This window comes from Lucilia sericata, unplaced genomic scaffold (assembly GCF_015586225.1).
Source record: "Lucilia sericata isolate MDLA Ls3-8-SP2 unplaced genomic scaffold, ASM1558622v1 Contig000445F_arrow, whole genome shotgun sequence".
Classification (NCBI taxonomy): domain Eukaryota; kingdom Metazoa; phylum Arthropoda; class Insecta; order Diptera; family Calliphoridae; genus Lucilia; species Lucilia sericata.
Genome location: NW_023994460.1, coordinates 180,661 through 208,334, shown reverse-complemented (window position 1 = coordinate 208,334; position 27,674 = coordinate 180,661). Strand labels below are relative to the sequence as shown.

The window sequence follows — 27,674 nt, the reverse complement described above, 5'->3', positions numbered from 1 at the left end:
TAACAAACAGTTTGCCGATTATTCTGTAAAATGTCTAAAGGAAATTTAGAAATTCGTTAAAAATTCTGATAAAATATAAGAATTATTTCAGAAAATTTCTGACATCAGACATGTCTGAAAAAAACAATATACACAAGGCAATAAAACACACAGACATCTAAACATACGAAACGCAATACTCAAAAAACAAAACAAAATACACAACGCAATGAATAAGCAAGGTTGTTGTTGCTCATTTATCGAAACATGAAAAAAATCGTTTTTTTATGAAATTTTCAGAGGTTGTCTCCGATTTTTGCTTATATCTCCGTTGTTTATGGACGGATTTAGCTGATTTTAATAGGAAACATCTTGAAAGCATGTCTGATAGAATTATTGAATATTTGGGTCCCGAAGATATCTGGGGTCTTTAGAAAACTGATCTAAACAGACAGTCGGACAGACAGACAGACATGGCTTAATCGACTCCGCTATTTATAAGGATTCAGAATATATATACTTTATAGGGTCGAAAAATTATATTTTGGAAGTTACAAACGGAATGACAAACTTATATATACCCCTCTCACGAAGGTGAAGGGTATAAAAATAAACGCTTTCCAATAGACTTGCTTGTTATTATATTTAACAATAAACATTCCATATAATATAGAAAAATAACTAAAAATATTACAAAATTCTTTTAATTGGAAATATAGGTGCTCAAAGTTGCTCCTTTTAAAAATAAAATAAATTTTTTTTTGTAATATTCCTGAAGCGGCATATTAATTTTGAATTTAAATGTATTATTTTTGATTCTAAGAAAAATAATATTATTAATAAAAAATAATTTAAAAATTATATTTTTAATGGAATAGATCTAACAATGCAGCCACCAAATTATAACTCTTGCATAGGAAATTTTCTATAGAAACATATATACGAAAATTAGCTCCGACCTTTTGTGACCTTCAGAAATATTCAAAAAAATTAGAGTGGCTTATAGAATTTAATATGTTTTTTAAAGTTATATGTAAATTCATATTAGGTATACATAAATTTTGGTCTTGGCACCTTGTATTAGCCTACAATTACTGTTGATAAAAACAATTATTTAAGCCAATCAGGGCTCATAGCTTCATTTAAAAAATAAAATTTTCTGTTTATTTGCAGATTTAAATCCAATGATTATATTTTTTTATAAAAAGCATGGAATTTATATTTTGTTTTAAATACTAATAGGAGTATACATTTTCAAATAGAACAAAATCAAGTCCGCTAATTTATTACACAAATGTTGACTTGGATGTCAAAGTTGTTCGTGCAATTTTAGCTATGTATAATAGTTTCTGAGATAAACGAATTTTTGTATTTCATTTATGAAAGTCCACCCATTTTTTCAGAAATAATAACATGGATGTTAAAGGTCTTCGTGCAAAATTAAGATTCTAACTGCAATAATTTCCCAGATAAATAAATTTTAGTATGTATGTAATTCCTATGGGGGGCTAGACCTCAAATTTTTTGTCCTTAATATTAATATCGATACTAAAGAGGCTCCGAAAAAATTTGAGAACACCTAGGCCCGATAGAGGCTTTTATTTTTTCAGTTACAAACCATTTCAGAGTCTACTTCCTTTCAAAATAGCAGAAAGTTAACTATGTATGTATATCCTACAGCAATATAGTGGTTTAGCTATGTCCGTCCGACTGTCCGTCTATGTAAACCTTGTAATCAAACTACAAGTCGCAATTTTCCAGATAATTTGAAGAAAATAGGCTCGAATATTTCATTTTACCAAAGGACGAAGTTGTTTGAAAATGGATTAAATCGGAGCTCTTAATTGTGGCTTGTCGTTATTTCCCTCTTAAACACTACCATTATGATGAAATTCTGCATATCTAACTCCTATATGAACATAAATCCCTCCACAAAATTTTGATAGGATCGGTCTATAATTGATCCTAGCTGCCATATATAGGCTCTTTCAGATAATCAGTTTTTGATCAATAAATTGCTTAAGAAGTAATGGACAAATTTCAATATAAATGCTTTATTAATAAAGAAATCACATTTTAGATATACTGGCTGACTTCCAAAACGTACCAATACAAAGTTTGAATACAATTTTATTGCGGTATTTATATCTAGTACACATGTAAAGTTTCAAAACATTGCAACGATGCTTTGTTTATTTTCACGTTCTAAAATATAGAAGATGCAAAGTATTGTTTTTAGTAAATCAGCTGTTTGTGTAGTTTTAGCAAATAAGTTCAACAAGCATCAACTTTAAAACTGATGCTCTGATTGCCATATCGCTGCGTTTCTAATACTTGTCGATGACGTTTTGAAACAGTATGCATTGTCAATATTTGTACTGAGGCGTTATGAAACACTATACTTTGTTCGTACACAAAGCAACTGACGTTTTGGAAGTCAGCCACTCATAACTGGTATCATATGGTCGGCCATTCCCGACTAATATTTTTTTATTAGTTTTTATTTCAAGAACTTTAAAAATATATAACTATTTAAAAAAAGTTAATCTATCATTAAATAAATTTATTACATTTTATAAAAATTAGTATAAGCATTTTTGAAAATTGTTAAAAAAAAACCAAGAAACATGCAAGTAATTCTATGGTAAAAACATGAAATATTTTTATAAAGCATAACTCTTTAATTTTGCATAGATTTTTATAAAATAAAATGTTTAGTTTTTATGTACCTACGTGATTTTGTTATTAATTAATAAAATTAAATGCTGAATAAAATTATCTTTCTTGTGTTAAGATAAGGGCAGAATGAAATTTGTGTATTGTAAATTAATTTGAAAAAATAGTTTTCGACCATATCCCTCGCAAAATAATTGTCTGTAGTTAGAACTATACAGGTATTTTTAAATACCTGTAAAATAGCTGTTTATGCATAAAAGTGAGCATTTTAAAAACTAATAGCTCATATAATTAAATATACTTTACTCCAGTATAGCCACAATTTTAGATTTTGGGGAAGGATCAGAGATATCAGAAGTCGCGCATAGAATATGACGTCGATTTAAAAAATTGTCTGAGAGTGAAATATAGCTACAGTCAAGCCATAATTATTGATATATTATATGTTACGATCGGACTTAAAATGGCGACGTTATATATAAAAAAACAAAAAGGGCGGTATTTCTAGGCGTGCCAAAAAAATATTTTTGTAAATGTTATTAACATATCTTTAATCGTAGGGGGTGACTGATTCAACTTTTTTCCGACCCACCCTTATATACATTCTCCTTTCAAACTAACTAACTAGCAGTTATACTTTTACAGATATACTAATTTAAGATTCGTTTATATGGGATATGCCACGCCCACTATAGCTAGGCTGCTCATTTTGTCAACAAAATTCGGGGACTCTACTCTGTTGTAGTTTCTAAAATATGCGAATTTTAATAATTATCTAAATATATAAAAATGAATGTGTGTTTGTATGTTTTTATACGCACCATCAAAAAAGATGGGGGGTATATTGATTTTGTCATTCCGTTTGTAACACATCGAAATATTGGTCATAGACTCACAAAAGTATATATATTCTGGGTCCTCATTAAATTCTAAGACGATCTAGCCATGTCTGTCCGTCCGTCCGTCTGTCTGCCTGTCTGTCTGTTGAAAGCACGATAGAGTCCGAATGGAAAGAGCTAGGGGGTTGAAATTTCACATAAATATTTCTTATAGGTAAGGTTTGTTTGGTATGAAAATGGGCAATATCGGTCCACGTTTTCGGATAGCCCCCATACAAGTGGCCCCTCGAAAAGCAGCTTTAACAGCCATAACTTGTTTAAAAATACGAATATAGCGATGAAATTCGACATAAGTAAGTTTCTTGTGATCAAAATCACTATGCAAAATTTTATGAGGATCGGTCTATAATTGACCCTATCCCCCATATAAGGTCCCCTTCAGAAAATGACTTTAACGCTCATTACTGGCTTAAAAATACTAGTATATAGATGAAATTCGACATAAGTAAGTTTCATATGAGTCAAAATCTATCTAAAAAATTTTATGTTGATCGGTCCATGATTGACCCTACCCCCCATATAAGGTCCCCTTCAGAAAATGACTGCAACGCTCATTAATGGCTTAAAAATACGAGTGTAGCGATGAAATTCGACACAAATAAATTTAATACGAACCAAATTCTGTCTGCCAAATTTTATGAGGATCGACCCATAATTGACCCTACCTCCCTATATAAGGTCCCCTTCAGAAAATTACTTTAACGCTTATAACTGGCCTAAAAATACGAGTATATAGATGAAATTCGACATACGTTTCATTCGATTCAAACGAGGTTTGATGGTGGGTATATAAGATTCGGCATAGCCGAATATAACACTCTTACTTGTTTTGTTTGGACTTTATAGACAGCTAAACTGCTGGACCGATTTTTCTGAAATTTACATAGTGTCTTTCTGTATGTCTGGGAGAAACTATAGGCTACTTTTTACTTCAAAATTTCAAGTGGGCGACGTGCCACGCCCACATTCAATATAAGTATTAAAAGTCGCATATCTCAGAAACTGCAAGAGATGGAGTCCACAAATTTTGTATGGACAACTTTGACATTCATAAGAATATTTTTGGATAAAATGGGCAGAATGGCTAAAGTGGGCGTGACACCTTCCATATGAAGAAAATCTTAAATTAGTATATTTGAGAAAATGTAAAATTATGTCGGAACCACTTTAGTGTCAATATGATTATTTAAGGAAAAAGGGGGCGTATTAGCAGTAGGAGGCGCGGCATCCCCATATGAATTAAATACAAAAATTCGCTTATCTGGGAAACAATCTCAGTTAGAAACTTCAAATTTTGCACGAAGTACTTTAACATCCATGTAAACATTTTGTGTAATAAATTGACGGACCAATAGGGGGGATTGCTCCTCCCATTTGAATAAAATATACAAAAATTTGTTTATCTGGGAAACTAACAGAGCTAGCTTCTTAAAATTTTGCACGAAAAAATTTAATATTCATCTGAACATTTTGGGGGAAAAGGGCGGACTTTTATCAGGGGGGCTTGGAACCCCCTATACATTATAAAAGATTTTAAAAGAAGATAAGAATAACAGTGGCAAGTTTATAATATTTTATATCAGCTCGTGCAAAATCAATTTTTTCCTTTAATGGATGAAAAATCTATTTATTGTAATAAAATTAGGAGACTATAGGCTGTTAAATTAGTTTTGTAGATACAAACGATTAAAAATTTTTCGATTTTGGTGGGTTCAACCTTTATATATTTCATCTTTAGTTTATTAATCGGACATATAATAAATTATATCTTTTTAGGAGGTACATTACGGATGCTGAGCGAAAAGAATTATGTCATCAAAGTATAAATTATTCCATAAAAATTTTAAGATGTATCCTTCAAAGAAATGCTGAAAAGCGCGATGACTCTGAAATTTTAAATCTTCTAATAGACGTTTATAAAATTCATAAAAAGTGTGTTAAATACATGAACCAAAAAGAGCCAATGTTTGCAGAACTCCTTATAGACGTTTACAAATGTTTTATAAAAGATAAAGTTGAATATGTTCCGGATAGTTGTAATTTTCTGGACTTAGCAATTAAACTTTGCGTACAGGAGATAACAGCACAAAAAAATAGTGAGAAATCTTTATACACTGAAAATACTTCCAGTACATCGGATTATATTGTGTCACTGTCATCAACAACACAATCATTTTCCAATTCTATGGTAAGTATAAAGTCGCCATTTAATTCTTAAACTGTTCTATAACACAAAAAAAGTATTGCCAGGTTTTTTTCAATTAACATGTTTTCTTCCTTTATTTATTTTCATTAAACATTTTTTATTTATCTTAATTATCTCGTTGTTAATAGTTGATTTGATATATTTTTATATATCGTAATGTTTGACTGCAAAAATTATAAAAATAAATACATATGTTCTCAACAAAAAATTAAAATTTGGTTTATACTAAGATCCCATTTCTCAAAAATGTTGTCCTGACGTCAATATTTGGTAAAGGGTCATTGTGAGACGATTTCAAATTCAAAACTAATACAAATGATGTATTTTTTGGAAAATGTTTATATTTTTACATAGAATTATATAATTTAAATAATTGAAATGCATTATAAACCTCATATTATTTCATCTGTTTTATAGCAAAATCGTAATTTAAAATCGGTTAAAAAATTTTAGTTATTAAAATTTTCTGACGACACATAAAAGTTAATATAAGATTTTTTAGTTTACCTTTACAAGATACATAAATTTGCTAATACGAATTTCAAAGTGGATAACGCTTACTTGGTTTAGTCTGTGTCTGTCAGAAAATTGGTTTTGAATATTATCGATTTTTTCAAAGTACAAAAAATAAATTTTTTTATTCAAAATAAATTATCTGCACTCAAATGAAATATCAGCATATGACAATCTATTTGAAGAGTTTAAATCATTAAAGTGCCTTAATTCTCCACAGCAATCTTCTCCAAAACGACGTAAATCATCTAGAACTAAAAATAAAGAGAATTCCTCCATAAGTCCTGTTGTGCCTGTTTCAAATAGTACGGATTCTAATTAAAACACACCTTGTACAACAACAAGTATTTCTAGTGCTTCAACGTTGAATACCAGAAGTCCTTAACAATGTTAACAATGTAAAAGTTTATAATTTTAAAAGAAAAAATTGCATTCAATTAAACAATTTAATATTCAATACTAATTAAGCTAGGTATACACGGTTGTTAGATCTTACAACGTTGGCAGTAAAATATGCAGAAAATGTCTAACAACGGTGTCAATTTACAAATTTTGTCTTGCAATATTGTCAGTAATGCTTTTTCTGACAACGTTGCAAAAGAAAAATTGCAAGTTCACACGATTGTTGGACATTTTCTGCACATTTCACTGACAACGTTATAAGATCTGAGCTTTTACTTAAACAATACTACTTTGGATGACATGGCAGAGAAATTTTATAATAAAATGTGATGTATGTACCCCTAAACTAACATCTTACAAACGCATTGGTCCTCCTTGGAATTCTAAATATTTGGCTAAACTCAAGAATTTAAAGAATAAATATTATAAAAAATTTAAGAAATATGGCTCACTTACTTATTATGGCAAATACTCTATTGCTCGTGCCGAATACAATACTCTGAATAACTGCTTATATCATACATATTAAAAAAAATGAAGAACGATTTTAAACAAAAGCACAATCGTTACTCAAGCTATTAATAATTCTGTTCAATACTTCCATTAAATATGGTTATTTTCCAATCATGGAGATCACCTTATATCATTCCCTTATTTAAATCTGGTAATAAATCTGATATAACCAATTATAAAGGTATTGCTAAGCTTAATGAATTATCTAAGATTTCTAAAAGACTCATCCCCCACTACATGGATTTTGGAAAGGTTGCTCTACTACAACGGATGTCCTTCATCTTACAACATATTTTAACCAAGGCTTATTTCAAAGAAATCAAACTGATGTTCTATATACTGATAGTAGTAAGGCTTTTGAAAAATTAAATCATAACCTTCTTCTTAATAAGCTGAACCTTCGGGGTTTTAAATCCCTGAGTCTTAACTGGATAAAATCTTATCTCTAGGATAGAACTCAATCTGTAAAGTTCAACGATAAATACTCCAAAAATATTATGGTTACTTCTGGTGTCTCTCAAGAAGTGTTGCCAAACCTATTTGGGAAAAGTGCAAGATTATTTTTTAATATGTTTATCTCTTCAAAATGAGCAAGTCCGAGGTTAATATGATGACACGTATTCTGAGTGGACACATAGGACTACGAGCACATTTATACAAAATTATACTTGCGGATTCAGACAAACGTAGAGCATGTGGAGAGGGCAGTGAAACTCTGGAGCACTTTCTTTGCCAGTTTCAGGCATTCGTCGAAGTTAGATCCCAGTATCTTGGAAGTGATGTTACTCCGGAAATAACATTCCTGACTAACACTGATTGGAAAATTCTTAGGAATTACGTCCAGGAAACCAGAGTTGTGACTTATTTCAAATAAATGTATTTAACATAAAAATAGAAAATATGTATTTTATTTTGAATTAATTTTTTTTCCTCAAATAATATTTCATATTTTATTTGAAACGTTTCAAATACTTATTTTGTATTTGTAAAAAAAAAATATTCTTGTAAATTTTTGTTGGAAAAATAAGGAATTTGCTAAATTTTAGATAGCTAAATGAAGGTTGGCGCAAGGCATCGCATTGCAAAGCATCGACCTGTACGCAGGAACACGTTGTAGGCTTATGTAAAAAAATTACCTAAAGGTGGAAGATAATATACCCTGAGTGGAATAATGTTTGTTCCAAATGAAAAATTCTAAACCGCCAAATTAATTTAGCAATACTTAAGTTTGTGCCAAAAATTATGAAAAATTAATATTTTTATGAAAAATTAATGTTTTTGTGAAAAATAAACATAAAAATTTTAAAATTTACGGAGAATCTTTGTTGTAAATGGAAAATTCTATTCCGGCGTAGTAATTTTTAAGATTTACACGTTGTAGTCAGCAGGTAAATACCACATTTGGGTTTTTTATATAAAGAATTCCGGACTAGAAATTTTTTAGTTAATCGCGTTATCTACAAAGTGTAAATTTAAAATGTAAAACAATATTGTTTAATTTGTTAACATTTAATAGAAAACAAGTGAGAGTGTTATATTCGGCTGTGCCGAATCTCATATACCAGACGTCGGCCCTAGTATTGTTCTGACCAGTGTTGCCATAACGGCATTAAAAGTGCAATTCTAGCACTTTTTTTTCGTCCGCTGCACTTATTTTTTAGAAAAAAGTGCTAGATGCTTTTTAGCACTTTTTCGTCTTTTGCTTGAAATTTTTAGCATTAAAAGTGCATTTTTGGCATTTTTTCTTCTATTTTGCACTTTTTATAATTAAAGAACTTTAAAGTTTAATTTCTCTAGAGAACTGCAAACATTTTTTGCATATGTTTATTGTAATTTATAATTTACACTGTAAATTAAATTAAGAAATAAATCGCTTAAACGTCAGAAGTTTAATATGGCTACGAAAAGAGAGAACGGTTATACCATTAATTTTTCTACTATGGTTGTAAGTATATAAGTAATTTATTTTTACAAATTTTGGTTTTTTAGAATCAGTATTTTTTTTCAAATTAAATATACATATAATTTTTAACAACATTTTCATGGATTCAATAAGAAATTTTTTGTATTATTATTGCAAAAATACAATTAATAATATATGCCAACGATGAAAAAACTTTTTATATAATTTTCACTAATCCCATTGTTATTTGATGTGCAGATTCCGAATAAGGAAATTAAAAAGTTGTATTACCCACCAATTTTCCACATTTTCATCTTTTAGTCCTTCTGACTGTATACTTGAGTTCCAAAATTATGTAATTTTACAGAAGTTGCGAATAGTGGCCGTTTCTGCCTCCAGACTTATACTTAAAGTTATAGAAATTCACTCTGGAAAAATTTAGAGCGATAGAATCACGTTAACTGGTGGCACCACGGCACTGAAGGGGAAGTAAATGTATCCTTTTGGATTTTAACAGCAAATAATGGAAATATACATTCAATTATCGTTCCAATAAGATATAAAACCCTCGGCAAAAATTGTAAAAGTTATTAAAAGAAGGGTAAGTAAATGTATCCTTTTGGATTTTAACAGCAAATAATGGAAATATACATTCAATTATCGTTCCAATAAGATATAAAACCCTCGGTAAAAATTGTAAAAGTTATTAAAAATTCCTCCGATCAAAATATTTTAAAAAATTAATAAATTTTGGAAAATGTTCTAGTAAACTATATAATTACGTTAAATGTATTCGTATTAACTTAGATATGAGTTTTTATTCTCATTAGATAGCGTAAACCGTATTTGGGGTATAGTCATAAATGGGAAACCCTTCAGACGGCACATTCAAAAAACTTTTACCAATTTTGTTAAGCAAATTTCAAAATTTAAAGAAAATCTCCATGTGAATTATGGACAATAAAGAGTGGAATAGAACAGTAAACATTCAGTTCTATATCTCTCACATATTAGCGGTACCTGCGACTTGAATATTAATGATTTCGGAGAACAAAGCTTTTTGTTAAAGTTTTTGAAAAACAAGCTTTATTTTTTATTGCTATCCACTTTATATAAAGGAAACATACAAAAAACAAGTAAGAGAGTATAGTCGGGCGTGACCGACCATATGATACCCTACACCAGTTATGAATATTAAATGTGATTTATTTTTCATAATAATTCATTGTTCCGATACATTTAAGCAATTTATGGATGAAAAACTAATTATGAAAGAGGCTTTATATGGGGGCTAGGGGCAAATATGGACCAAGCCCGATAAAATTTTGGACATTCAAGTAATTTTCGGAAGGGGACTTTGTATAGGAGCTAGGGTCAAATGATGCCCGATTTTTATGAAATTTGGCAAGGTCATCAAGACTTGTATATAACTTAGTTGTGCCGCTTTTTATCGATATACAGGTATATTTAACATAATTATAAGCTCAGAAGCCCTTTTCGGGGGGTTCTGTTGTATGGGGGCTAGGTGAAATAATGGATCGATTTTAACCATTTTCAATAGGGTTCGTCCTTAGGTCAATTATCTTGAAAATTGCGACCTGTACCTTGCGCACAAGGTTTACATGGACAGCCAGCCAGACGGACGGACATAGCTAAACTTCACAAAAGATTGCTTATAATGTTTTTAATAAAATATAAAAATTTCAGAATGGGACAATGAGGGAATCTCAAGTAAATCAACTTTTAGTGAAATAATCCACATCATTTCCATACAAATTTCAAAAATTTTAATTTTTTGTTCATAAGCAATTAATTTTTGTTTCAAAATTTTAAATTTATTTTTGTGTTCATCAACAAATAAAACTTTAAATTTTTAAATATCTTGAATATTATGAAACTACAAAAAATAGACTTTAATTGGGAACTAAAACGATTAAAATCGGATAAACAGTTTAGTAGATATACGATGTTACATTTAATGCTTGTTGAAAAAAATCCAAAAAAAATGAACTTTAAACATCGATAAAATCTGGACCGTAACGAATTTGAAAATTTTGGAGAACCTTAAATTCCGTATTTACAAGAAGAATGTGTGTACCGAATTTCATCGAAATCGGAGAAGGTCATATTCAAAATCCTACTTTTTTGTTCGAAATTGTTTGAAATTATCCCTAATTGATTTTGTAAAGGGATATTTTATAGGCAAGGTCAAATCATGGATCAATTCGAAATAGTCTTTTGCATTTTTCATATAAAAAATCTCGTTGAATTATGTTAAAAATTGCGACCTGTACATTATACCTGGACAGCCAGCCGCACAGACGGGTAGACATGGCTTAATGGACTTTTAAAAACTTGATTTGAATTTAGCACTTTTTTCAACGAATTTGCACTTTTTTGACCGTCATTTTGCACTTTATTGTGAGGGAGTTCTGGCAACACTGGTTCTGACAACGAAGATCTTCTGCAAATTACATGTACACAACACGATCGCAGACGAACTTCTAAACAAGAGCATCAAAAATACAAATATTTTATTTAGTTGCTTGACAGCATTCAACAAAGCAGGTTGATGTCGCTTTGTTAAAGAAATTGCAAACACAACTTGAAAAAACAAAAACAACTTGCAAAAACAAGAGCATATTTTACAAAAACAACGTACACCCTAAATAATTTTCTAGAATGCATAACAATGAAAGTAAATTAAAAGGAATGCTCCTCTATAAACATCAGGGTGACATTACTCATCAAATTAACTGAAGAGGACCTTATATGAGAGATAGGTTTTATAATTTTTCATACAATTTTTTTAGACCAATTTTGGTTCATACAAAACATCTTTACATCGAATATCACTTCCCTATTCCTATAAATGTTTCTTATATAAAATTTCATAACTGTTCACGTATTTTTAAGTCAGCAAAGATCGTTAAAGTAATTTTCTTATGGACCGATCCTCAATACATTTGGTAGTGAGGTTTTAACTCGTATAAAAAATATGTGTGTCGAATTTCATCGCTTTTCTGTGTTCTTTTTTTTTAAGCCTGTAATAATTGTTTAAGTAATTTTTTGAAGGGCACCTTATATGGGGAGTACGGTCAATTATGGACCCATCCACATAAAGTTTGATAGAGAGATTTTGACTTCATTGAAACTTATGTGTGTCGAATTTCATCACTATACTCGTATTTTTAAGCCAGTAATGACCGTTAAAGTCATTTTCTGAAGGGGACCTTATATGGGAGGTAGGGTCAATTATGGACCGATAAAATTAGGTAGAGAGGTTTTGGATCATAAGAGACTTACTTATGTTAAAATTCATTGTTATGCTAACTGCGTGCACCCGGCGTTGCCCGGGTTTCTTCAAAAATTAAAGAAAATATTTTTCTAGCTGTAATGACTTTTTATTGAAATAGATATCAAAATTTATCTTATAACGATAAAATAGTTATTTTATTTTTCTGCTTTTTTTTAATCCTTAAAGTCAGTTTCTGGACCAAAAAAGTTTAGAAGTTTAAAATGAGCTTAAATTAGGAAATTTTGACTAATTTGTAGAAAAATTTAAAAAACTTTTTTTGAGAAATTATACTGAAATCAGCATTTTCAATCACTTGTAGGGAACTAAGGACACTTTCAAATGATTTGTTTTATTTTTGCAGTAGATTTAAAGAACTGTTCAGTTTAAATTACATCACACCGCACAGTGGTATAGGAAAAAAAAAGAGGGAAATAATTCGGTAACTTCTAAACGGTTAATCCGATTTTAATGAAATTTGGTGTGCACAAAGAGGAGGTGTTGTCGAGTTTAGGTTTTGAATTTGGACCTTATAGGCCAACCAGCGGCCCGGCGGGGGGTCCTCAAATTAGGACACCTCGGCTATGTTAAATTTCTATTTCTTCATTTGAGTTCCGATTTAAAAAAAATTTCGTATATAGAATCTCCTCATCGAGCACTATAAAAAATGTCGTCGTAGCAGTAAATTATCTCTTATAGTTTAGGAGATATTCGCATTTGAATATTAAAATTTTAAAATTTTTACCGTCCTTACTTTAGTTTTTTTGATAATAGCAGGTCCAAATATTTCCGATTTTCGCCATTTTTTTTTATTTGCTTAACAACAAGTTTATATACCAAGCAGTGAAAGAATTATGTAAAAATCATGACTGAGTCCAAAGTTATAGACATTTAAATTTAAAAAATTAAAAAAAGGCGATTTTTTGTCATTTTTTTGGGAAAAAAGTATCTTTTTCTTTTTAAGTTATCTAAAAAGTTTCTAAGAAGATGTATATAGAATTTATACTTTTTGGAAAGCTGACTTTACATAAAATACGATAAATGAAACAAAACCTAAAAATTTTTGATACCGAGGGGACCAGGTCCATCCAAAAAAACCCTATTTTTTATGGAAAATTAAATTTTGAGCAAAAATTCTCAAATCGCATAGTCGATATCAAATTATAGTGACCTGTTTTATATGACCCAATAAGTTCTTAATCATTTTGTAACGGGTTTCGATAACCCCGCCCCTGGTATGGATATAATAGGCAAAAAACCAAAAAATCCCATTTTTGGGATTTTTTAAAACTTTTTTGGGAATTCCGGGATTTCTAATAAGAAAATTCGAAATTTTTATTTAATTTTGGATTTTGAGTAAAAAAATCTACCTAACTGTAAAATTTCATCAAAAAATATTCATAAATAAAATTTTTATTGCAATTTGAAAAATTTGTATCTTCGCAAAAACTGAATAAAAAACATTTTTTAATTTTTTTTAAAAAAAGTATTCCGCGAATTTTTTAATTTTCAAAAATTATATACAGTTTTGAAAAATAGACAAAATTACCTTTCCATTGATATATAACATGCCTACCTAATGTTTTTTAAGTGACAAATTAATTAGGGAAAACTCAACATCTTTTAGAAAATTTACCTAGCACTATTATTTTCATCCATATATGTAACAAATTTAAGAGTTAACCTTATGGATGAAAATAATAGTGCTAGGCAAATTTTCTAAAAGATGTTGAGTTTTCCCTAATTAATTTGTCACTTAAAAAACATTAGGTAGGCATGTTATATATCAATGGAAAGGTAATTTTGTCTATTTTTCAAAACTGTATATAATTTTTGAAAATTAAAAAATTCGCGGAATACTTTTTTTAAAAAAAATTAAAAAATGTTTTTTATTCAGTTTTTGCGAAGATACAAATTTTTCAAATTGCAATAAAAATTTTATTTATGAATATTTTTTGATGAAATTTTACAGTTAGGTAGACTTTTTTACTCAAAATCCAAAATTAAATAAAAATTTCGAATTTTCTTATTAGAAATCCCGGAATTCCCAAAAAAGTTTTAAAAAATCCCAAAAATCGGATTTTTTGGTTTTTTGCCTATTATATCCATACCAGGGGCGGGGTTATCGAAACCCGTTACAAAATGATTAAGAATTTATTGGGTCATATAAAACAGGTCACTATAATTTGATATCGACTATGCGATTTGAGAATTTTTGCTCAAAATTTAATTTTCCATAAAAAATAGGGTTTTTTTGGATGGACCTGGTCCCCTCGGTATCAAAAATTTTTAGGTTTTGTTTCATTTATCGTATTTTATGTAAAGTCAGCTTTCCAAAAAGTATAAATTCTATATACATCTTCTTAGAAACTTTTTAGATAACTTAAAAAGAAAAAGATACTTTTTTCCCAAAAAAATGACAAAAAATCGCCTTTTTTTAATTTTTTAAATTTAAATGCCTATAACTTTGGACTCAGTCATGATTTTTACATAATTCTTTCACTGCTTGGTATATAAACTTGTTGTTAAGCAAATAAAAAAAAATGGCGAAAATCGGAAATATTTGGACCTGCTATTATCAAAAAAACTAAAGTAAGGACGGTAAAAATTTTAAAATTTTAATATTCAAATGCGAATATCTCCTAAACTATAAGAGATAATTTACTGCTACATTTACATTTTTACATTTTTATAGTGCTCGATGAGGAGATTCTATATACGAAATTTTTTTTAAATCGGAACTCAAATGAAGAAATAGGATCGTTTTAAAAATTTAACATAGCCGAGGTGTCCTAATTTGAGGACCCCCCGCCGGGCCCCTGGTTGGCCTATAAGGTCCAAATTCAAAACCTAAACTCGACAACACCTCCTCTTTGTGCATACCAAATTTCATTAAAATCGGATTAACCGTTTAGAAGTTACCGAATTATTTCCCTCTTTTTTTTTTCCTATACCACTGTGCACCGTACTTTGAATTGTAGTGCCCCTGGTGTAGAGGCAAAAGTCTTCGGTTTTTATATAATATTTCAAGCGATTTTTTGCTGTTTGAAAAAGTACATGCAATTGAAAAAAAACTCTGAAACGATTATGAGAAATTCTGCACAAAATCATGAAAAATTTGGGCTCTTTGATTTCAAATTCCTTTAAAAAGAACAAAATTACGTTTTTTTTTCTGCCCTAGGAAAATGTGAAGAATCCTCGAATATTGACAGAGAAAACAAAATTACTTTTAATTTGACAAGCAATTTTGAGTTGTTCATTAAATAGTAAAACCACCGTTTTTTCGTCTTTGTTTCTCAAAAATACATCCATTTATAAAAAAGTATGTTTAAAAATATTAGTTTTATTAATTAGCTTTTATGCATCCACACTTAAGTTTTAGATGGATTTAGACACCACTTATTAAATCCGAAGAAATAAAGGTTTAAAAATCAAATATCGTTAGATATACAAAAAAGTTACCAAATAATTTTACTTATTAAAATATTCACATCTTCCTCTAATTAAAAAATTTCGGAATTTGTTAATGGTAAATGGAAAATGTGTGCTGGAATTATTCGAAATCATTATTTAATTTGAAAAGCTTGGAATAAATACGGCGCTACATACGTGCAGAATTTTTGGTGGATAATTTTCTAAAAGTATAAAAATTTGAAAGATGAATTCATCTATATTTTATATGAACAATGCTTTATATGCATCGTATCAGAGGAATACCTATATAAGATTTGCAAAAGTTCTGTCTTTCAAGACACTCTAATGAGTAGTCAAATACATATCATGGTTTTTAGATTTGAGCTGCATTTAAAAAATGTTTTTTTTAACTTATTTAACTTGTTATCTCGATTTAACAATAAATTTAAATTTTATATTTTTGTATGAACAATATGAGTGATTACGGATCATTATTTTTTCTCGAACTGAGAGTTATTTAAAGTAAATTTTTAAACAGTTAACAGGTATAACAGGACCGATATTAGTGGTATAGGTGTATTTATTCGGATTTAATGTATTAAACATTCTCTTCCTCAAACTAACCTAACTTTCCACGATAGAACTGTTGTCATGCAAAATTTCATGAAGCATAAAATCCAGATCAAAAAGTTGATTCTAAAAATACACTGTCTGTTGCCAAATTTCTTGAAAATCGGTTCATTTTTTTTATATTTAGCCTAGAAACTTGGTGTTACAGCTGTTCATTGTTATTCAAAAAATAAAAATTTGCGTAGCATCAAATCAATATCATATAGAGTTTTTTTTTAACTTCTGAGGTTAGACCTATTAAATGCAAAATTTTATGAAAATAAGTTTATTAGTTATGTAGTGAAAGAGTAAAAAAAGTTTTCTGTCTCGAATGAAAATTTGCTATAACAATTATATAGAAAAGAGTGAGCATAAGAAGAATCGTGACGTCAAATCATGATTTTATATAACCTCTTGCTATACTTCAGAATAGAACTATTAGTGTTCTAAATTTAATGAAAATCGGTTCAGCAGTTTGTCCGTGAAAGCGTAACAAACAGAATTTCTCTTTCATATAATTATAGGATAGGATATAGGTAAGGATAGTTTTATAAAGAGTGAGCGTAGAAAGAAGCGTGGCATCGGATCCAGTTCTTATATATAGCATATAGTTCTTTCCAAGCTTATACCTATCCGTATGCAAAATTTCAGGTTAATCGGTTTAGTAGTTTTTGCATATTGTGATTGCAAAATTGGTGTAATAATAGTTTCACAAAAAGTGGGCGTAAAAAGGGGCGTGACATCCGATCAAGATACTATATAAAGTCTATTGTTCCTCTTGGGGTTAGACCTATTAGCTGCCCAAATTTCATGTAAATCGGTTCAGTAATTTTGTCGTGAAAGCAAACAAACAGTCCTTTCTACGACCTCTTTTTATAAAACTACCCTTACCTATATCGGGCGTGGCATCGGATCAAGTTCTTATATATAGCCTATAGTTCTTTCCAAGCTTTTACCTATCGGTATGCAAAATTTCATGTTAATCGGTTTAGTAGTTTTTGCATATTGTGATTGCAAAATTGGTGTAATAATAGTTTCACAAAAAGTGGGCGTAAAAAAGGGCGTGGCATCCGATCAAGATCTTATATGTTTGTTTTTTCCAGTTTTTGATCTGCGGGTAGTATAATATTCCCAGGTGGTGGATAATCTGCCCTCCCTCACCTTAAGTTACTCTAAAGATGGAAAAAACTGGAAAACTCCCCCGAGAATATTGTTATTAAAAAAGATGATAGATAAAAGATTATAGTTATGATTTTTTAGCTGATAAGTAGAAGTAAAAGAACAGAAATTCAATAAATTATCTTTTTAAGAAATGTATGAGAAAAAAGTGATTTTCGGATATCGGCTGTATAAGGGAGTTATGACCGATTATTGTATTATCATTGTACATTTGAAAGTTTTTTGTGTGTTTGTATTATCAGGATGGCGATATTAAAGTAAATATATGCAAGTTTATGGGTGTATCAAATGTGGGCTTTGTGTGGAAGCTATGCCTAATCATGGACCAGTTTTTAAAGGTTGAATGATTTTTGTGTGTGTCAAAATTATTTGTGTTGATTTTTATGGTGATATAAGCTTTTTTAAAAGATTTATGTTAGTGTTAATTCTTATATTATTCTTATACGGGAGCTATTTTCAACTACGATGTTATTAAATAGTCGAAATATTTGTCCAAAATAATTCCATGGACTAATTAATTTTCAATAATATTGCAAATTTCATCATTGTAAATTTTTGTCACATTACGTCATGTCACGTTACACATAACAGCTTGTACAAAAAATTCACAAAACAATTTTTTAGCTCTGATAGTTGTGCCCAATTTCTGTAATTCTCGCATTGAGAAAATCTGTCGAAAAATTCATGATCATCTTGTGTAAAACATGGTGAATACAAGAAATTTAAAAATTTCGGGAGAATCCATGTGAAATCGGACAGCAGTCGGATTTACCATCTCCGATTTTAATGAAACTTACCACACATATAAAATATATAATATGTTCCACATATCATTGACTTTTTGAATGGAATCTCATTCCAATGTAAAAATATCGCGATTTGAAAATTGAAAAATATGTTAAAATTTCCTAAAAGTACATACACATAATTGCCCATAACTCTGAAACTACTTAAAGTCCAACATAATTTTTGATTTCATATTAAAGCCAAAGATATTGTCTTTAAAATCGTGTAAACAGAATATTTCACTTCCAAAAGGTTAAAGGTCAATTTTCATAGTGTATAATTCAATATCAAATAGGTCAGACAGCCCCGTGTTAAACATTATAAAAATACATGGTATGAGGATACCTAAACTCTCTTCTATATTCTAGTGAAAACTTTTCGATGGAGACTCGTGTAGTTCAGGAGTTATTAACCAAAACGTAATTTAAAACCAGTTTTTTATACAAAATTGTATGAAAAATTAAACAAACAGAAAAAATGCACATTAGAATCAATTTCAATTTATATGGTAAATTACATTGTATCTCATAAACCACTGGTCCGATTTAAATGAAATGTGCAAGAAAATTATGAAGGACGATCAGGCCTTACTGGAGGTATCCTTTGTCATCACAATATTAAAATAAAAGGTGGAAAACAGCGTTTAAGAAGTTAACTCTTCGACTTCAAAAATTATTTTAAAGCTTCTATCATCTATAAATGAGATCAAATTTAACTGATCATAAACTTTTCGTAATCTATACAATACAGTAAAGCTAGATCCATATTGCAATACTAATTAAATTTAAGGGTTTAAGAGATATAATTTTAATAAAGTAGTGGACAAAAGTTAAACAATTAAACTAAAATAATTTTTCAATTTTACTTATAACTTAGTACTACCATTAAGTTTTATAATACCCGTATTGTCTACTATTAGAAAAATTCAACTTCAGCCAAATCGGTCCTTATTTGCAGATTTGTGAAGCTTTAATATTTTTTTATAATCGAAGTACTCTCATTTAACACCACATACCTCACCTTGTATTTTAACAGGGCGGTAACAAGGTAAATTTTCAGTAAGGTTAAATCGTTCTTAATAATTTTCTTGTACATTTTATTTAAATTGGTCCTGCAGTTTAAGAGATACATAGCATTTTCCATATAAATTGAATTGATTCCACTTTGTATTTTTTTCTGTTTGTTTAATTTTTCATACGATTTTGTATAAAAAAACTTGCTTTAAATTACGTTTTGGTTAATAACTCCTGAACTACACGAGTCTCCATCGAAAAAATTTCACTAAAATATAGAAGAGTGTATAGGTATCCTCATACCATGTCCTATTATAATTTTTAATATGGGACTGTCTGATATATTTGGCATCGAACAATACACTATAAAAATTGACCCTTAACCTTTTGGAAGTAAAATATTTTATTTGCACGATTTTAAAGACAATATCTTTGGCTTTATAACGAAATCAAAAATTATCCTGTACTTAAAGGAATTTCAAAGTTATGGGCAATTATATGTATATACTTTTAGACAATTTTAACATATTTTTAAATTTTCAAAGCGCGATATTTTTGGTCTGGAATGGGATTCCGATCAAAAAGTCATTGATTTAAAGAACACTTTCAAACCATAATATGTGTGGGAAATTTCATTAAAATCGGAGATGGTAAATCCGAAAATTGCTGTTTTCTGTCCGTTTTGATATGGATTCACCCTTTGTTATTAAATTTTAATGAGTACAGTTTAAAAATAATCAGAGTCACACTGTTAAAAACTGGAAGACTATTATATTTTAAATTTTTTCTCGATTCGAGAAAATTACAGAAACGAGGTACAGAAAAACGATCAATAAATATTCCAAATTATAATAAAAGAGCTTTTAACCAAATATCCAGTTAAACTCGCAGAGTTTTACATTTTAGCCAAAAAAAAAGAAAAAAGCAACTTCTATTTCTGTCACGTCACGTACTTTAACTATTTATATCTTCGGGCCATTAAGTTCATTCAATTTCTTCTTTCGACCAATTATAGAGCTATTGAAGCTCTATAAAATGTTAATTTTAAAAATATTTTGGTACCATCGTTTTTGGTATTGTCAGTATTAAAAATAGTGGTTATTATAAAAAATTTTCTTTCCCTGTTTTAGTAGTATTCTTTATCTTTTTTAGAAAAATATATAATTTGAATTGTGCACAATAAAAGACTTATTTTAATAAGTTCCATCCTGGATGAAATTAAATACCAATGGAAGACAATTTTTATTAAAAAATGATAATAATAAATAGTTACAATCCTAGAAATTTTGGTTCTTTAATTATTTTCAAAAAACGGGTTTCGGGATACTCTATTTTTTTACTTTTTGATTAAAGAGTTTTACCGGTTTTAAAGCAAGGTGAAATGCAGTAAATATATCAAATAAAAACATATATTCATTATTTTTCACTTTTACATGAATATAGAAAGATTATTATCTATCGTCAACTGTAAAAATCAGAAATTATATTAAAATTTATATTATGTGAGTTAATGTTAGTAAAGACCAAAAATAATATTACTTAACTAAGCTTAAATGACTCCAATAGACTCAAAACCACTTCTAGAGTTGATTAATGTTAAATTACAGATCAGAAGTTGAATGATATCTTGGAAAAAATTGATATATACCAGTATTATGGTCCAAATAAATAATCGTAAGTGCCTCGATTATGCAGCAATCGTTACAAAATTATTTAGGAGTATGCTTTATGGATCCACAAATAATTCTGTAAAGTTTTTTTAAAAATCGGACCACATTTGACCAAATTCCCATATAAGTATCGCACTTAATAATCATAAATAAGCAATAAATTAACTAAAGTCTTAAACTAAATTTTATGAGAATCAATATAAACCTAAATTCATATAGACTTCCTTCAGAAAATCGGTGATCGTCTATAAATATTTTAAATATTTATGAATTAATTAACGATTATTTAAATTCATAATTATTTTCCATCCTACTAACAAAAAATTTATTTTATATATATTTTTAAAAACTAAAGCCTGCATATTAAAAAAATGCATTTTTTCAATTAAAAAAAATGCATTTTTTCAATTAAAACAAATAAGAAGTCTATATTCGCCTTTGCCGAATCTTATATACCCTTCACCATAATGTGTTTAAAAAATATTAATTTTATAAAATGTCAATTTATTTCATCTTCCCGACCCTGTCATAACTTAAGCAAAACAAGAGAAACAACAACAATGCTAAACGAAATAAAAAACAGAAAAAACAAAATACACAACGTAATGAAACCACAGCCATCCAAACATTAGAAACAATATACACAATAAAACAAAAACAAAATACACAAGGCGATGAAGCCACAGCCATCCAAACATATGAAACGAAATACATACACAAAAAAACAAAACACACATCGCAATGAAACCAACCTTTTATACAATAAGCAGTGTTGTTGTTGCTTTTTTGATGAAATTCTCAGAGGTTGTCTCGGATTTTTGCTCATATCTCCGTTATTTATGGACCGATTTTGCTGATTTTCAATAGGAAACTTCTCGAAAGTATGTCCAACAGAATTATTGAAGATTTGGATCCCGAAGATATCTAGGGTCTTCAGAAAATTGATTTCAACAAACACACAGACAGACGGACAGACGGACATAGCTTAATCGACTCCGCTATCTATAAGGACTCGGAATATATATACTTTATAGGGTCGGAAAATTATATTGTAGAAATTACAAACGGAATGACAAACTTATATATACCCTTCTCACGAAGGTGAAGGGTATAAAAAATGCATTTTTTCAATGAACCGAATTATTTGACAGCAGCAATCCGGTTTTTTAACATTCGAAAAAAAAACTCCGTACCAAAAAACAGGTAGAAATCGAGTAGTTCCCCAGTAAAAAATTTTTAGACTTTAGGAAGCTAAAAAGGGACCTTACTGCATCTGTATTCGCTTACTGAGAAGCAGGAAATAAGGGAATACCAATGATAGGAGTAATTTTATAATGTAAGCTGAAAAAAAAATTAAAAGCTTACTACTATCCCTTACAGAGAAGCAGATTGTAAGTGAAGTATTTAAATAATATTTAAGCTTACTCTTGTCCCTTTCAAGGAAGCAAGTTGTATTGCAAAGACTATTAAAATCGGCAGTTTTACCGAGTCTTTTCTGACAAAAAAACACATTTTAAATTACATAATAAAAAAATGTTTAGTCATCGAGTTGCATTTGCGCAGATAAGACGTGAATAAAAGTGTAAAAAAAAGTTCTTAGAAAATATAAAAAGATTTTATTATAAATATAAATCTATCTATCTATAATCTTATTTGCTTTTGGTTTTTCTTGTTTTTTTTTTAATACTTCTGCTTTTGTCAATGTACAGATTGTGTTGTTTTGTGTTTATGTTTTGATTTGTAGAAAAGTTAACGGCGTTTTGTGTTTGTTTTGTTTTTTCTTTTTGAAATAGTTAGTTCTGTTGTTGTTAAATAATATGCCGAAAGTGGTTGGAAAAAGACAATTTAATAAATTAAAAAGAAAAGAGGAAAATAAAAATTTATTTAATCTCTTGAAGGCAACAGAAAATAGTCCCGAAGAAATTCCAAATATCGAAATTGTTTATAATTTTGAGAATTCAGAACTAATTACATCTAGTTCTGAATTCTCAAAATTAGCTGTTGATAAAAACGGGACATTAAGAGAAAATATACGGGAATGGTATATAAAATATAGCCCATCTGTGGCAAGTACATCAGCCATTTTACATATTTTAAATAGTGTACATTCAGAAATACCATTGAGTGTAGAATCCCATGAAGAAAGGGTTTCATATAAGCAATACTGTAATAGCTTCACATCAGCTATGACTTCACGTCTTCTGGAAAAGCATTAGGGAAGAGTTTTTTGTAAACAATGAAAGAAGTAATGCCATAGAAACATGAAATAAGTGCTTACTTATAGCTGTTACTCACAGCTGAATGAAATCAGTGAAAACACGCTTCATTTTTTAAAAAGTAATGCTTCCAAGTGGGAATTCGCTATATAAAAATCATGCCTTATCGAAGCAGGTTTGTAAGGGAGAAAATAGCTTCGTTCCCTTACAAACCTGCTTGCATGTAAGCTCCAATTTTTACTGGGTCTCCTCAGTTACAAGTATTAGGTTAGGTTAATAGAAGATTGATGTAGTATACATCAAATCCGAAGAAATACTCTTAGGCCACTATCGAGCCTGTTGTGCGCTCCTTATCATGAAAAAAAGTTCACTGAATGAATTATTTTTCAGTGTTCAAAAACTCCTTTCGTTTCCTGAACGTAATTCCTGAGAATCTTCCAATCTGTGTTAGTCAGGAATGTTATTTCCGGAATAACATCACTTCCAAGATACTTGGATCTAACTTCGACGAATGCCTGGCAGTGGCAAAGAAAGTGCTCCAGAGTTTCACTGTTTTTTCCACATGCTTTACATTCATAGATGTGCTCGTAATCCTTTGTCCACTCAGAATACGGACCATCATACTAACTTCAGACTTGCTTATTTTGAGAAGATTTTTCGTCTTGCTCTCATCAGGGTCAGTGACAAGTAATGCGTTTTAAATACAAATGATGAGCACCCTGGTACTAAATTTCTATAATGTGAATAAAAAATATTTTTGTTTTCGGCTTTCATGAAATAAAAAATATTTGTTCAATTCACAATCGATGTTGTAGCGTTGTATGCGTTGTATGTCAGCAGCTGCTACAATAGTCATAACAATGTTGTTGGTATTTTCTATGCAAAAGCTCTATACAACTCCTACGACAATTTTTCATATGTTTTTCGAATGTTGTAAGAAAGTTTAGTGTTGCCAATTGTTTATTTCAACATATAAACAAAAAATTCAAACGATTTTAGCACAAAAAACGATAAAGTGGTAACACTGAAATCAAAAACAAACAGCTGTTTACCAAAACAAAAAACTAAAATTTTATTAAAAACAGTTTATTTATTAGTTTAAAATGTGGAATAAAGAAAATAAAAGAATTGAAAATTCAAAGAAATTAATTTGGTTTATTTCACATGTTTAATTAATTTAATATTTTTTGATTTTTTTATCTTTTGACATTGTTATCTATATTTGTTTTGATTGTTTTTTTTTTTTTCATTGAGAACACAGACTTATGACTTGCTGCAAATATCTGTTCACAATCACTGTTACTACACTTTAGTAGGTACAATATACAACTTGATTGTGAATTGAACAATTATTTTAAAGAAGTTTTAAAAAGTCTATTATTTTGAACAATAGAGAAATGATTTTTTGCATATTTTTACGTTCAATAAAGTTTAATAAAAACAATGAACTATTGTAAATATTGTATTTTCAGTATAGTTTTTAAGTAAATAATTAAAATTTCCAAATAACATTTATTAGGAAATTTTTTAAACAAATAAATATAAGTCTATTATTTATATTATCCTAATCTTTAAAATCTTTAAAACGTACGACCGTCACTCTTACTTGTTTTTTATTTCAGTTATTCTCATTGTATTGTAAAAATATGTAAAAAAGAAACAAACATATTTCTATTTCAGACATATTTACATTTTTAAATATTTTTTTAGATTTCGCGAGTTATAAACATACCAGGGCTCAACACCCGATCAAAATTTCGGGCAAATACATCAAAGACTTCAGCTGCATCAACATTTAATTTAGCAACACAAAATACTTTAAATGTACCAACAAGAGATTTCATAAAAAACCCGCAATTTATGTCCATGCTTGCAGTATTTGGAAATGGAAATCAGTTAACTGAAAGAGTAAGTAAAATGTGCTTACAGATATTGGAAGAGGTTTTCACAAATAATATTTATGGTACATATAACTGCCGGTCCACACTAGGAAACTTTTTTTGGGAAACTTTTGATTTTGCGTGAGAGAGAAAGAGAAAGAATATCATTCATCTCTCTCGCGGTACGGAGTTTCTCGTACTCGGAAACTCGTTTTGTTTTGTTATTCTTCTCATTCGTACAACAACAAATCAATGCAATTAATACGTAGTTTCTGAAACAAAAGTTTTTATGTGTGGACATTAAGGAGACTTCAAAAGAGAATTAAGAAAAAAGTTTCTCAACAAAAGTTTCCTAGTGTGGACCGGCACTAAGTAGTTCGACTACTTATTATTTATATCAGAGCAAGGCATTTTCTATGCACGCGTGCTTTTCGGCCGTTACTAAATTTACAACAACGTACTCACGCGCATAGTTGCCAGATGATTTGGGTGCAACATCGAGAAAAAAATCAAAACCATCAATTGATTTTTCAAAATCGTCAAAACTATTTTCCATAGCTAATAAACATGAGTCGTAATAGTCGTAAGAGTCGTATTAAAAATAGAGTATGAAAACAAACGAAACATTTTCCAAATGTTTCCATAATGTACAAAACTTTTCAAAATTTTTAAATCGTTTTGTACATGAGCAAAAGAAAAAAATACTTTTTAAGTGAGAACCCAGCAAAAATAAAACGAAGTACTCCAAAAGAATAACGTTTATCACCACTCCAAAAGTAGCCTTCTGAGGGAGTGATGTTTAAAGACTTCCGAAGAAGTGAAAACAATTCTATTTTTTCAATATTGAAGATACATTTTTTGTTCTTACATTTTTATGTGATAAAAAATTTTTGGGCTTTTGTAATAAATGTGTCTATTACCCTTATTAATGTTAATATTATTTAAGTCAAATTATTTGTATTCTATAAAACTACAATTTTACTTCCGAATAACTTCCAAAAAAGAGCATAAAAATTACTTCTTGAGAATGACTTTAGAAGTAGTGAATTTGGAAACAAATAAAAAGGGCATCCCTCCTATGACAAGTCTGTGTTAAAATCATCACTTCTTTAGGTCTTTTTCAGTACATCCGTGAAATAAATTCTACTTCTTTTTCGCTTCTTTGGAAGTTCTTTTTTTTGCTGGGAAAGAGCGAAAACAAAAAACTTGCTTTTGTTTGCCATTACAATCATACATTTGAGAACAAAACAAAAATGCAGAAACGTATTTTATGAAAGAATCATAAAATGTCCAAGCGGTAAAAATACACATTATGTACTCGCTTATCTAAGTGATATTTCTACTGACTGCCACAGTGGTGAAGCTTTCACCTATTCTTCCACTTAGATTTAACATAAAAGTGTCCTAGGCTGCCTCATCGATGTGCTCTCGCTTATAATGTAAGCCACAATATCATTAAGTCAAATTAAAATTTCATTTACATAATGTGTGGAGTTCTAAGCGAAGTTAATGAGACGCCTATAAGAATGTAATGTATGTAGATTACAATCCTATTTTGTTATAGAAAAAAATACATTTTTTTATATTTATTTTAAAATTATGCAATTTTATTTAAAAATGATCATCAAATAATAAACATGTATTATAGTTAATTCAATAAAAATATAAATAAACAATTTTAACGAAGATAAATGAAATGAATCTTAATTTTCTTTTGAAACTTTCGGCCTTTACAGATATTGGAAATTGGAAATTGTCAGTATTAAAAATGAAGTAAATTTACCCTAATTTTTAAATCCGTTTCTGCCATTTAGATCACCGCAATTATTTTAAATTTTTACAATAAAATAACTTTTTTAACAAAACACAACTTCATTTACAAAAGATCAATTTTAAACTGAAACAAAAAGATTCTTCTTTTCATGTAGTATACAAAAGAAAAATAAAACGGTACTTTAGTTCTGTTTTTTTAACCCCGTGTCTATATTAGACAAATATTTATTATGCTAAACGTCAAATTGGTATCATGATAAAAAATTAGCAGGTATAGACAGCATTTATTAGCGTTATAGCGTCGTTATGACAGGGTTGTCTAAACAAATGTTTAGACAACGTTGATAACAAACGTCATTGTATTGTAAAATTTGTATAGAATTTTGTTTTTGTGCAATTAAAAATGATTTTTAACATAAGTTTTAGTGAAATTAGTGTTTATTTACAAAATTTGCATTTAATTTCATTTGTTTCTGTAAAATATATCATTATTTCAGTAAAATTATCTGTGAGTTTTCGTGATAAAATCAGCATTTTGTTACTCCAATGCATTAACATAAACAAAAAACTAATAATTTTTCTGCCGACGTGCTGTGATAAATATTTGTCTAATATAAACATGGGATAAAGAAATAAAAACAAAAAACAACATTTAATCGTAATCTATGTTATAATTAAAGTGCATAATATGTAGGATTACGCATACATTGCACTCTAAGTACTTAGATTGCGCTTGCTTAGAACGATC

At 29.2% G+C, this 27,674-nt stretch overlaps 1 protein-coding gene across 1 annotated transcript in view; it reads left to right on the top strand.

Moving 5' to 3' along the window:
* The window catches only part of LOC119604938, a 106,117-nt gene that overhangs the window by 65,818 nt on the left and 12,625 nt on the right, over window positions 1–27,674 (top strand). The window contains exons 2-3 of the mRNA XM_037957845.1: window positions 5,331–5,742; window positions 24,984–25,181. Of these exons, the coding sequence (XP_037813773.1) occupies window positions 5,331–5,742; window positions 24,984–25,181 (610 nt within the window). The remainder of the gene's footprint in view (window positions 1–5,330; window positions 5,743–24,983; window positions 25,182–27,674) is intronic.